Source organism: Trachypithecus francoisi, unplaced genomic scaffold (assembly GCF_009764315.1).
Source record: "Trachypithecus francoisi isolate TF-2019V2 unplaced genomic scaffold, Tfra_2.0 Lachesis_group2, whole genome shotgun sequence".
NCBI lineage: Eukaryota > Metazoa > Chordata > Mammalia > Primates > Cercopithecidae > Trachypithecus > Trachypithecus francoisi.
The window spans coordinates 157,584,136-157,597,370 of NW_022681465.1; the positions used below are offsets into that span (position 1 = coordinate 157,584,136).

Below are 13,235 nucleotides of genomic sequence, written 5' to 3' on the forward strand. Positions count from 1 at the left end.
TGTGTGTGTGTGTGTGTGTGTGTGTGGGTGTGGCTTTTTTTTTTTTTTTAGAAATGAAGTCTTGCTCTGTCACCCAGGCTGAAGTGTCACAGCTCACTGCAGCCTCGACCTCCCAGGGTCAAGCGATCCTCCCACCTCCCCTCTTGAGTAGCTGGGACTACCGGCATGCACCACTGTACCTGGCTAATTTTTTAACTTTTTGTAGAGATCAGGTCTCCCTAAGTTGTCCAGGCTGGTCTAGAAATCCTGGGCTCAAGGGATCTTCTTGACTTGGCTTCCCAAAGTACTAAGATTACAAGCATGAGCCACCCCACCCACTTGATCAAGGATCAAGGATCAAGGATCACTTGAGCCCAGGAGTTAAAGGCTGCAGTGAGCTACCATTGCATCATTGCATTCTGGCCACGGGGACAGAATGAGATGCTGTCTTTAAAAAAAAAAAAAAAAAGGCCGGGCGCGGTGGCTCAAGCCTGTAATCCCAGCACTTTGGGAGGCCGAGGCGGGTGGATCACGAGGTCAGAAGAGATCGAGACCCTCCTGGCTAACACGGTGAAACCCCGTCTCTACTAAAAATACAAAAAACTAGCCGGGCGCGGTGGCGGGCGCCTGTAGTCCCAGCTACTCGGAGGCTGAGGCGGGAGAATGGCGGGAACCCGGGAGGCGGAGCTTGCAGTGAGCCGAGATCGCGCCACTGCACTCCAGCCTGGGCGACAGAGCGAGACTCCGTCTCAAAAAAAAAAAAAAAAGTCAAGTTCAGTGGCTCATACCTGTAATCCCAACACTTTGGGAGGCCGAGGTGGGTGGATCACCTGAAGTCAGAAGTTCAAGACCAGCCTGACCAACATGGTGAAACCCCATCTCTACTAAAAATAGAAAAATTAGCCGGGTATGGTGGCACAGGCCTATAGTCCCAGCTACTCAGGAGGCTGAGGCAGGAGAATTGCTTGAACCCAGGAGGTGGAAGTTGCAATGACTGGCAATTGCGCCACTGCACTCCAGCCTGGGTGACAGAGCAAGACTGTCTCAAAAAAACAAAGGTGGGGGATGGCAAAGGGAAGAGAGATTGAAGAGTTATTTTAAATACACTAATTTTCAGGTGCCACCAAGAAATCTAAGTGGGGATGTCCAGTATAAAGATACTTTTTTTTTTTTTTTTTGAGACGGAGTCTTGCTCTGTCGCCCAGGCTGGAGTGCAGTGGCTGGATCTCAGTTCACCGCAAGCTCCGCCTCCCGGGTTCACGCCGTTCTCCTGCCTCAGCCTCCCGAGTAGCTGGGACTATAGGCGCCCACCACCATGCCCGGCTAATTTTTCGTATTTTTTTAGTACAGACGGGGGTTTCACCGTGTTAACCAGGATGGTCTCGATCTCCTGAGCTCGTGATGCACCCTCCTCGGCCTCCCAAAGTGCTGGGATTACAGGCGTGAGCCACCGCGCCCGGCCGCAGTATAAAGATACCTATCCGTTGGCCGGGCGCGGTGGCTCAAGCCTGTAATCCCAGCACTTTGGGAGGCCGAGACGGGCGGATCACGAGGTCAGGAGATCAAGACCATCCTGGTCTACACGGTGAAACCCCGTCTCTAAAAAATACAAAAAATGGCCGGGCGCGGTGGCTCAAGCCTGTAATCCCAGCACTTTGGGAGGCCGAGACGGGCGGATCACGAGGTCAGGAGATCGAGACCATCCTGGCTAACACGGTGAAACCCCGTCTCTACTAAAAAAATACAAAAAAAAACTAGCCGGGCGAGGTGGCGGGCGCCTGTAGTCCCAGCTACTCGGGAGGCTGAGGCAGGAGAATGGCGTAAACCCCGGAGGCGGAGCTTGCAGTGAGCTGAGATCCGGCCACTGCACTCCAGCCCGGGTGATAGAGCGAGACTCCGTCAAAAAAAAAAAAAAAAAAAAAAAAAAAAATACAAAAAACTAGCCGGGCGAGGTAGCGGGCGCCTGTAGTCCCAGCTACTCGGGAGGCTGAGGCAGGAGAATGGCGTAAACCCAGGAGGCGGAGCTTGCAGTGAGCGGAGATCGCACCACTGCACTCCAGCCTGGGCGACAGAGCGAGACTCCGTCTCAAAAAAAAAACAAAAAAAAAAGATACCTATCCGCGCTGGGTGCGGTGGCTCAGGCCTGTAATCCCAGCACTTTGGGAGGTGCAGGCGGGCAGATCATGAGGTCAGGAGAGCGACACCATCCTGACTAAGATGGGGAAACCCCATCTCTCCTAAAAATACAAAAAATTTGCCAGGTGTGGTGGCAGGTGCCAGTGGTCCCAGCTACTCTGGAGGCTGAGAAAGGAGAATTGCTTGAACCCAGGAGGCAGAGATTTCAGTGAGCCAAGATCATGCCACCCCACTCCAGCCTGGGCAACAGAGCAAGACTCTGTTTAAAAAAAACAAAAAAAGATATTTATCTGCAGCCAAAGCAATAGGTTTCAGCTTAAGATATAATTTTGGGAGTCACTGATATATGGATAAGATTTAAAACCATGGGAATTAAAGACACCCAGGGAGCATATAAGAAAAACAGGTCACCTTGAAGAACACCAATATTGAAGGAGGAGAGAGAAAAAAACAATCAGAAATGGAAGAAATATTGAGAATACCGCTGTTGAGAAATAGCAATCAAAAAAAAGAAAGAAAACCATAACCACCCTTCCGGTAATATCCTAGAAACCAAAGAAAGCAATTGTTGTAAAAATAAAATAACAACCAAAGGTATCAAATGCAGCTCAGAAAATGAGGACTGAAAAATATTTTTCTATTTAATAATCAGGAAGCCATTTGTGGCCTTATTTATTCATTTATTTTAAGATGAATTCTTGCTCTGTCACCCAGGCTGGAGTACAGTGGTGTGATCTCGGCTCACTGCAACCTCCACCTCCCGGGTTCAAGTGATTCTCCTGCCTCAGTCTCCTGAGTAACTGGGATTACAGGTGTATGCCACCACGCCCGGCTAATTTTTATATTTTTAGTAGAGACAGGGTTTCACCACGTTGGCCAGGCTGGTCTTAAACTCCTGACCTTGTGATCCACCTGCCTCGCCCTCCCAAAGTGCTGGGATTACAGGCATGAGCCACCGCACCCAGCCTTGTGGCCTTATTAAGGACAATTTTGGGATGTGTGGGTAAAGAAGCTAAATTAGAAAGTTAGAGGCAAGAATGAATGCAGATGAGTGCTTCCCACCCAACCAGCAGCTTCAGAATCAGAGGAACCTGCTATAATAATGGTACGAATTGAGATCTCAGGTCCCACCTTTGTAAAATCCTATTTCATAGGATTCAAAAGGATCCCAGAATCTGCATTAGTAAAAAAGCTCATGTGGCCAGGTGTGGTGGCTCACACCTGTAATCCCAGCACTTTGGCTGAGGCGGGCAGATCACCTGAGGTCAGGAGTTTGAGACCAGTCTGGCCAAAAAGCTATAAGTTTCTTTAGGAAAGCCTGGGTCAGGCGTAGTGGTTCACACTTGTAATCCCAGCACTTTGGGAGATGGAGGCGGGAGGATCACGAGGTCAGGAATTCGAGACCAGCCTGGTCAAATGTTGAAACCCATCTCTACTAAAGATACAAAAAATTAGACAAGCATGGTGACACACATCTATAATCCCAGTTACTTCAGGGGCTGAGGCAGGAGGATCACTTGAACTTGGAGGTTAAGGCTGCAGTGAGCCATGATTGCACCACTGTACTCTAGCCTGGGGGACAAAGTGAGACCAGTTCTGAAAAAACAAAACAAAACAAAACTGCAGTTTCTAACTACCTTTGCAAGTTGATTCAGTCAATAAAGGCACTAATTAGTGATGGAAGTTATTATTTGCCTTTAGCATTATTACATGATAATCAGATTAAGATCCTTAGTTTAAGAGGTCTTGCAGTCTCACTATCAATTTTTGCAAAGGCCATATGCATACACAAAGACTTAGAAAACCCTGTCAGCCGGGCACGGTGGCTCACGCCTGTAATCCAGCACTTTGGGAGGCCAAGGTGGGCGGATCAGCTGAGGTCAAGAGTTCAAGACCAGCCTGACCAATGTGATGAAACCCTGTCTCTACTAAAAATACAAAAATTAGCCGGGCATGGTGGCATGCCCCTGTAATCCCAGCTACTCAGGAGACTGAGACAGGAAAATTGCTTGAACCTGGGAGGCAGAGGTTGCAATGAGCCAAGATCGCGCCATTGCACTCTAGCCTGGGCAACAAAAGTGAAACTCCATCTCAAAAAAAAAAAAAAAAAAGAGTTTTCAACAGAATATGCAAGCATCAACTACTGCTCTGGAATAGTTAAGCAAAACTAGATCCCAGCATTGAAACATTTTCTCACCTTCTTGAAAAATATCCTCTCCTCCAACTTGATACCACATCCCTACCCTCTGTATTATTAGCAGGACGAACAATAAAACAACACAGGCTAGGCTTGGTAGCTCATTCCTCTAATCCCAGCACTTTGGAAGGCTGAGTCAGGAGGATCACTTGAGGCCAGGAATTTCAGACCAGCCTAGGCAACACAGAGAGACCCGTCAATACAAAAAAAAAAAAAAAATTATATATAGATATTACATTATCTATATATAATATATATAAAAAATATATTATATGTATATATTAGGCTGGGCGTGGTGGCTCATGCCTGTAATCCCAGAACTTTGGGAGGCCAAGGTGGGCAGATCATTATGAGGTTTGGAGTTCAAGACTAGCCTGGCCAACATGCTGAAACCCCATCTGTACTAAAAATACAAAAATTAGCCAGGCGTGGTGGTGCATGCCTGTAATTCCAGCTACTCGGGAGGCTGAGGCACGAGAATCACTTGAACCCCGGAGATGGAGGTTGCAGTGAGCTGAGATCAAGCCACTGTACTCCAGCCTGGGCAACAGAGTGAAACTCTGACTCAAAAAATAATAATAGGCCGGGCGCGGTGGCTCAAGCCTGTAATCCCAGCACTTTGGGAGGCCGAGACGGGCGGATCACGAGGTCAGGCGATCGAGACCATCCTGGCTAACACGGTGAAACCCCGTCTCTACTAAAAAAATACAAAAAAACTAGCCGGGTGAGGTGGCGGGTGCCTGTAGTCCAGCTACTAGGGAGGCTGAGGCAGGAGAATGGCATAAACCCGGGAGGTGGAGCTTGCAGTGAGCCGAGATCCGGCCACTGCACTCCAGCCTGGGCGACAGAGCGAGACTCCGTCTCAAAAAAAAAAAAAAAAAAAAAAAAAAAAATAATAATAATAATAATATAAAATATATACATTTTATATATATAATTTATATTTTATACTTATATAAAAAATAGGGCCTGGTGGTATGCACCTGTAGTTCTAGCTACTGAGGAGGCTGAGGTGTGAAGATTGCTTGAGCCCAGGAGTAACAGTGAGTTGTGATCCTGCCACTTCACTCCAGCTTGAGGGACAGTGTAAGCAAGACCCTGTCTCAAAAAAAAAAAAAAAATGGCAAAAAACAAAAAACTTGTAGAGGCCAGGTACAGTGGCTCACGCCTGTAATCCCAGCACTTTGGGAGGCCAAGGTGGGTGGATCACTGGACATCAGCCTGACCAACATGGTGAAACCCCGTCTCTACTAAAAATACGCAAATTAGCTAGGTGTGGTGACACATGCCTGTAATCCCAGCTACTTGGGAGGCTAAGGCAGGAGAATCGCTTGAACCTGGAAAGTGGAGGTTGCAGTGAGTCGAGATTGTGCCATTGCACTCCAGCCTGGGGGACAAAAGCAAAACTCCGTCTCAAAAAAAAAAAAAATAAAACCTGTAGAAATGGAACTTATAAAAAGACTATGAAAATTATATTTTAAAAAAGAGCTCTGGGCATAGTGGCTCAGGCCTGTAATTACAGCACTTTGGAAGGCTAAGGAGGCAGGAGAATTGCTTGAACCCGGGAAGCGGAGGTTGCAGTGAACCGAGATCACGCCACTGCACTCCAGCCTGGGCAACAAAACAAGACTCCATCTCAAAAAAAAAAAAAAAAAAAAAAGTGGAACAAATATCTGTTGGACTGCATCAACTCAACATAGTGACAATATCTCTAATACAGCATACCACAGTGGTCAAAACCCTTTAACATTTCAATATTATGACAACTACACTCATATATAAACATTGAAGCACATTTGAGGATTTGTCATTTAAAGTTAATGTAAAACTGCAATTTATAGATAAGAAAAATCCATAGTCATGTAACATATTTTTTCTCATCCTCAGTGTAAATGTTACTAAATATCCTAGAATAAAATGTAGTTTACATAATCTGTTACCATAATTTTGAGAAAGAATGGTTAACTCAATACCCTTTCAGTGGCTTTCCTCCACTTATTCTTTCTTCTGCCCACATAGTGGCCTACTCACAGACATTTTTAAAAGTCTTTTAGAGCCATCTTTGTAAAGAAAACAGCGGTCTTCTCTAAAAACAATGTAATTCAGCGATTTTAGTCACTGTTTTCTCCAACTTCACAGAAATCTTAGACTCTAATGGGCAACTTAAGTTCTTTAGCATTATTCTACTAGTCTTATTTCTGTAAACCAAAGATCTGTAGGTAAATTGGTAAGTAGGCAATCTGTCAGCAGAAAGTCTTTGTTGATTGTAACAACTGAAATAATCTTAGCAAATCACAATGTAGGATGATTTAAGGAATCCTAGAAGAGGTATAAAATTATAAGACATTCTCACACCAAATGACAAACTATAATGTACATGTGGACTCCTGTCAGAGATTCAGAGAGTTGTGTCCAACCACTTTCCAAATGCTGTACAGACATCTAGAAATCAAGCAGGAGATCCTTCTACTTGGTTTTTCCACAGCTGAAACACTGAACAGCTGTTGTAGGTACAATTCTGGGAAGGTTCTGGGAGAGATGAGTAGGCCCTAAAGGGGTGTCCCAAAAGCATGCATACATCCCCAGAAACTCAGACTGAGTACGACGCCCCCCCACCACTTCAGGGCCTGCAGAACCCAGATGAATCGGACCCCAAATCCTGCTCTCTAGAAAACCGGGGTGAGGTGGCATGGAAGGCGAAGGCACCCAAACACTATGATCCTTATATTCGAGTTTTGAGGCATTTGCTCACCCATGTTTCATCCAGGGCGTTGCATACAGTAGGTGCTCATTTACTGTTTTGGTGACCGACTGAATGAATAAATGTGAAAGACTGAGCCGAGCCTGGGGCTACAGGTGCACAATCGCCGTGGTCCCCTGGCCCAGCCGCCCACCACCACCCGCGCCAGAACCCGGTTAAGAAGGTCACCGTCTCTACCCATGTCGCTTCAAGCAGCAGTGGCACGCAAAGGTCAGTCAGCCCTGGCCAGGCTGCGCCCTCCCCCAGGACAGCACTCACCGTTGGTGTAGGCAGACCCCGAGGCCAAGGCGGCTCCGTTCTGGGCCTGGAGGCTGGCTGCGGCGCCGCCGGAGGCCGGTATTCCCGGCTGGGACATGACGACGGCGGTTATCTGGGTTGGAAGGGGCTGGCTGGGGTCGACAACAGCGCACAAGAAGAAAGCTGAAAGACCACTGCTGAAAGCGGAGGGAGAAAGCTAACAACTTAAGACTGAAGACTGGGAGAAGAGAGGGGGGCGCATTAAGCCCGAGGCATGGCGCCGCACTCTCTCCAGGCCACCGGCGGCCACGGCCTAGCCTGGGAGATGAGGCTTGGGAGTCGGGCCGGCGGGGCCGCGAACGCCCGGCTAGAAGGCGGCAGCCAAACCTGGAGAGAAGGAGGGAGGCCCTGGCCGGAAGTGCCTGTCAGCCGCCGGCCGCGCAGCCGCAATCCGGACACGTGGCACTTCCGGCTCCGGGCTCGCAGCCGCCGCCGCGCCGGCGAGTTCTTCTCTGCCAGTCGGGCTGCCCCGAGGCCACCTGACAGCTCCTGGTGCCCCGACCCCGACGACCGTGCCCGTCCTCGCTGCCACGTCACCGACTCTCACGGCCGGCCGGAAGTGCCGTGTGTCACCGCTACGGAAATTCCCGCCGTTGTGAACGTGACCTCGTTCGCAGAGCTGGGATCGTGGGGCAATCTGGGATTCAGTAGCCGCTTTCGTGGGGTGGGACTGACAGTTCCTCTCCTCGGGTTTTGTGAAGATTACCTGAGACCACAGAAGTCATCGTCCTCTGTTGAGACGTACCACTACTGGTAGCTGGGACGGTTAATGTTCATTGCAGTATTTCATTCACATTTCGTCTTCATGTTTCAGATGTAAATTGTAAGGAGTTTTAAAAAGAGGTGGTTAAATATGTGTACGTATTAATAGTGTGATCAAGCCAAGAAGGAGGCCTTTGTCTTTTGACTGGATGACTCAGAGGAATTTTGATTTTGAAACTCGCTGATTCATAGAATAGTCACACTCAAGTTCATTAGCACATTTAAATGGCAGTTTTGTTTCCTCTTCTAAGAGTTTACAGTAAGGTAAAGAACTCAAACTTCCTTTCAGAGCAAGTAGACTTTTTTTTTTTGCAAGTATACTTTTTTGACTTTTGAAGCCAAAGAGAGGTCGAAACTGCGGTGATTAGACAGCGTAGTTAATTAATGACTGAGTAATCATCTTAGCTGACTTCATTCTATTTAGGTTTTTCCTGCTCTGTGCTGATGATAAAGCCCTTCTTTACAGATTTGTATTGTTGATTAAAATGTCATGCCACGCGGTTTCGAAACCTCAGTGTGAAGTACATCTTACCTAATTCATTTAGTATCAAATGCCTGCTATGAAGTGTTATATTACATACAAGAAAAGCCAGATCTGTGTCAGGCTAGGCAAGATGGCTCACTCCTGTAATCCAAACACTTTGGGAGGCTGAGACAGAAGGATTAGTTGAGGCCAGGAGTTAGAGACCAGTCTGGACAACTGGTAGAGTCCCCTTATCTCTTTTAAAAAATTGTTTTTGAGACCGAGTCTTCATCTGTTACCCAGGCTGGAGTGCAGTGGCGCCATCTCCACTCGCTGCAGCCTCCGCCTCCTGGGTTCAAGCAATTCTCCTGCCTCAGCCTCCCGAGTACCTGGGATTACAGGCTCATGCCACCATGCCTGGCTAAGTTTTGTATTTTTGGTAGAGACAGGGTTTCACCATGTTGGCAAGGCTGGTCTCATACACCTGACCTCAGTTGATCCACCCGTCTCAACCTCCCAAAGTGCTGGGATTACAGGCGTGAGCCACCGTGCCCAGCCAATTTTTAAAAATCAAATAACAAATTTTAAAAACTTGCCCAGTATGGTGGCACATCCCTGTAGTCTCAGCTACTCAGGAGGCTGAGGTGGGAGGATCACCTGAGCCCAGGAGTTCGAGGCTGCAGTGAGCTATGATCTCACCACTGCACTCCAGCCTGCATGACAGAGTGAGATCCTGTCTCTAAGAAAAGAAAAAGAATAAACCACTGTGTCAGGCCTAAAAACAGTCACTAAAAATTCAAATAACTAAATACTAAATTTTATACTAACCCTGTTTTCATCATTTGCCTCAGAACTTTACTAAAAATGTATTTGCTCGGGTGTGGTAGCTCACACCTGTAATCCCAGCACTTTGGGAGGCTGGGGGGGGGCAGATTACCTGAGGTCAGGAGTTCAAGACCAGCCTAGCCAACATGGTGAAACCCCATCTCTACTAAAAATACAAAAATTAGCCAGGCATGGTGGCACATGCCTGTAATCCCACCTGCTCAGGAGGATGAGGGAGGAGAATTGCTTGAGCCCGGGAGACGGAGGTTGCAGTAAGCCAAGATTGCGCCACTGCACTCCAGCCTGGCCGACAGAGCAAGGCTCTGTCTTAAAAAAAATAAAGATAAATAAGTAAATACATATTGGCTGTAAGTAGCATTGAACAATTCAATTCCTTTGTATAAGATCCAAGTACTATATCTATCTATCTATATATATATACTATATATATCTATATCTATCTATCTATCTATCTATCTATATATATATATTTTTTTTTTTTTTTTTGAGACAGTCTGTTGCCAGGCTGGAGTGCAGTGGTGCAGTCACAGCTCACTGCTGCCCAATCTCCTGGGCTCAAGCAGTCCTCCAGCCTCGGCCTTCTTCTGAGTAACTGGGACTACAGGTGTGTGCCATTATGCCTGGCTAGGTTTTGTTTGTTTGTTTGTTTGTTTTTAAGAGAAGGTCTCACAAGAGATCCTCCTGCCTCATCCTTCCAAAATGAGATTACAGGTTTGAGCCACCACGCCTAGTTAAAATCTTCTTTAAGATGAAGATGATACTTATGGTCAAATTGTTTTCAGTTTGGAGCCACTATAACAAAATCCCAAATTATAGATCCAAAAACACTTTAAAATTGCACAGACACAAGCCTCTGAATGTTTGGAAGAGGGACTAGAGCTCAGAGAGAAACAGCCCTTCTGAGGTCAGACAAAATCAGGGTCACTCTTCAAAGAGGCAAATACCTGATCTCAAACCTGCATTAGTTTAATTCTCTGTTTTTATTCAACTCATTTTGAATGATCTTGATTTGTTTTGACCTTGGCATGGTGGTTTGATTTGGTTAAATCAAGCTTTCTTTGAACTTTGTGCTATTTAAGCAGTATCTTTTTTTTTTTTTTTCGGAGACGGAATCTCACTCTGTTGCCAGGCTGGAGTGCAGTGGCACGACCTCGGCTCACTACATCCTCTGCCTCCCGGGTTCAAGCTATTTAAGCAATACCTGTGTGTTCAGAGATTTATTTATGTATTTATTTATTTTGAGACGGAATCTCGCTCTGTCGCCAGGCTGGAGTGCAGTGGTGCGATCTCGGCTCATTGCAACCTCTGCCTCCTGGGTTCAAGTGATTCTCCTGCCTCAGCCTCCCAAGTAGCTGGGACAACAGGTGCATGCCACTGTGCCCGGCTAATTTTTGTATTTTTACTAGGGACGGGTTTTCACCATGTTGACCAGGCTGGTCTTGAACTCCTGACTTCAGGTGATCAACCTGCCTTGTCTTCCCCAAGTGCTGGGATTACAGGCCTGAGCCACCGCGCCTGGCCCCCGAGATTTTAAAAAGTACTCTAGTTAGTTAAATCAGGTTAAATCAACATAAATAATTTGCTAATAAGTAAATAATGCTTTTTCTAAAATTTGTTCCACCCGTAAGTTGCGATGTTACTGTTAGTGTCCTCAAAACAATGATTAAGTATTTCAAATGGTTTTTACACTCTCAGTGTAATCAGCACTACAGTATTGAGGAGAGCTGGGCACCGTGGCTCACGCCTGTAATCCCAGGACTTTGAGAGGCCAAGGCAAGTGGATCCCCTATGCCCAGGAGTTGGAGAACAGCCTGAGGAATATGGCAAAACTCCATCTCTACAAAAACATACAAAAAATTAGCTGGGCCTGGTGACGTATGCCTGTAGTTCCAGCTATTCAGAAGACTGAGGTAGGAGGATCGCTTGAGCCTGGGAGGTTGAGGCTGCAGTAAGCCATGACTATGCTACTGGACTCCAGCCTAGGCAACAGAGTAAGAGCCTGTCTCAGAATATATATATATATATATGTATGTGGAGAGAGAGAGAGAGGAGAAAAATGGCATTTGTCATCTGCCTAACCTTTGGGATACTAGAAAGGTAAGTTTAAGTGAGATGGGACAACATATTTTAAAAGTTAAATAGCTTTCATATTAAGTATTATCCACACAATATCAAATCCTTTGATGACTCCTTTGAGTGTGGCCACAAAAATATGAAAAAATTATTGGTGATAGCAATTGTAACAGTTGCTCTTGGCCAGGCGCCATGGCTCACGCCTGTATTCCCAGCGCTTTGGGAGGCCAAGGTGGGTGGATCACTTGAGGTCAGACATTCAAGTGCAGCCTGGCCAACGTGATGAAACTCTGTCTCTACTAAAAATACAAAAATTAGCCAGGCATGGTGGCCGATGCCTGTAATCCCAGCTACTCCGGAGGCTGAGGCAGGGAGAATCGCTTGAACCTGGGAGGCAGAGGGTACAGTGAGCTGAGATCTTGCCACTGCACTCCAGCCTGGGCGACAGAGGGAGACTCTGTCTCAAAAAAAAAAAAAAAAAAATTGCTCTTACCAATTGTTATTGATATTTCTGTGTTCAATTACCTGTATGTATGCTATACTACTATACATTTTTCTAAACTGATGTCAGTATATATTTATTGTCCAGAAAAACAGAATCCTTCTGCCACATATACAACCTTCATAAGGCCATTATAAGATTTTCTGCATATTTTCAGAGCCTTCAACCCTAGTTAAGAAAATTGTAGGCCCAGCACGGTGGCTCACGCCTGTAATCCCAGCGCTTTGGGAGGCCAAGGCAGGCGGATCACAAAGTCAGGAGTCCAAGACCAGCCTGGCCAATATGGTGAAACCCCTGTCTCTACTAAAAATACAAAAAAGTAGCCAGGCGTGGTGGCAGGTGCCTGTAATCCCAACTACTCGGGAGGCTGAGGCAGAAGAATCCCTTGAACCCGGGAGGCAGAGGTTGCAGTGAGCCGAGACCATGCCAGTGCACTCCAGCCTGGGCAACAGAGTGAGATGACTCCATCTAAAAAAAAAAAAAGAAAGAAAGAAAATTATAAACAACAAAATACGTGACAAGAAACTGTTTCAGTAAGGATATAAGCACTATACTAAGAATATTCCATTACATTTGATTATTTAGACTCAAAACTGGAAGACAGGCATTTCTAATGAAATTTGCTGATATGCAGAAGTGAACTTAGGCTCCCACCAGAGCTCCTTTGCCTGGCTGCTCATGATTGTTGCATTTTCAGGTGGTAAATAGGGTCAATTTGATTTACTTTTCAGGAAAGAGTAAGTTATTTTGGGTTATTTAATTATTAAAAATAAAGACTGTTCAGCCAGGCACAGTGGCTCACACCTATAATCCCAGCACTTTGGGAGGCCGAGGTGGGTGGATCAAGAGATCAGGAGTTTGAGACCAGTCTGGCCAAGATGGTGAAACCCTGTCTCTACTATAAATACAAATATTAGCTGGGCGTGTTGGCAGTTACCTGTAATCCAAGCTACTCGGGAGGCTGAGGCAGGAGAATTGCTTGAACCCGGGAGGTGGAGGTTGCACTGAGCCGAGATCGTGCCACTGCCCTCCAGCCTGGGTGACAGAGCGAAACTCCCTATCGAAAAAAAAAAGACTGTTCCATTTCTATTTCAAACAAACAAAGAACAGTTTCAGTTACAAACAGGTTTATAAGAACAACAGTTTTGTTTACTGAAACTCTTGTGGTTCCTTTTTAAGAACAGTTACTTTGGCCTTATTTGCTTCTGACAGGACAGCT

At 46.2% G+C, this 13,235-nt stretch overlaps 1 protein-coding gene across 3 annotated transcripts in view; it reads right to left on the reverse strand.

Annotated features, from left to right (window-relative positions):
- The window catches only part of SEC24A (SEC24 homolog A, COPII coat complex component), an 89,433-nt gene extending 81,704 nt beyond the window's left edge, over nt 1-7,729 (reverse strand). For 2 of the 3 annotated variants that reach the window (XM_033181178.1, XM_033181177.1), the window contains exon 1: nt 7,332-7,725. In XM_033181178.1, coding sequence (XP_033037069.1) covers nt 7,332-7,428 — 97 coding nt within the window. In that variant the 5' untranslated portion in view covers nt 7,429-7,725. Of the gene's footprint in view, nt 1-7,331 lie in introns of all 3 variants that reach the window. The other variant, XM_033181179.1, reaches the window with a different exon arrangement.
- Nucleotides 7,730-13,235: the final 5,506 nt, after the last annotated feature.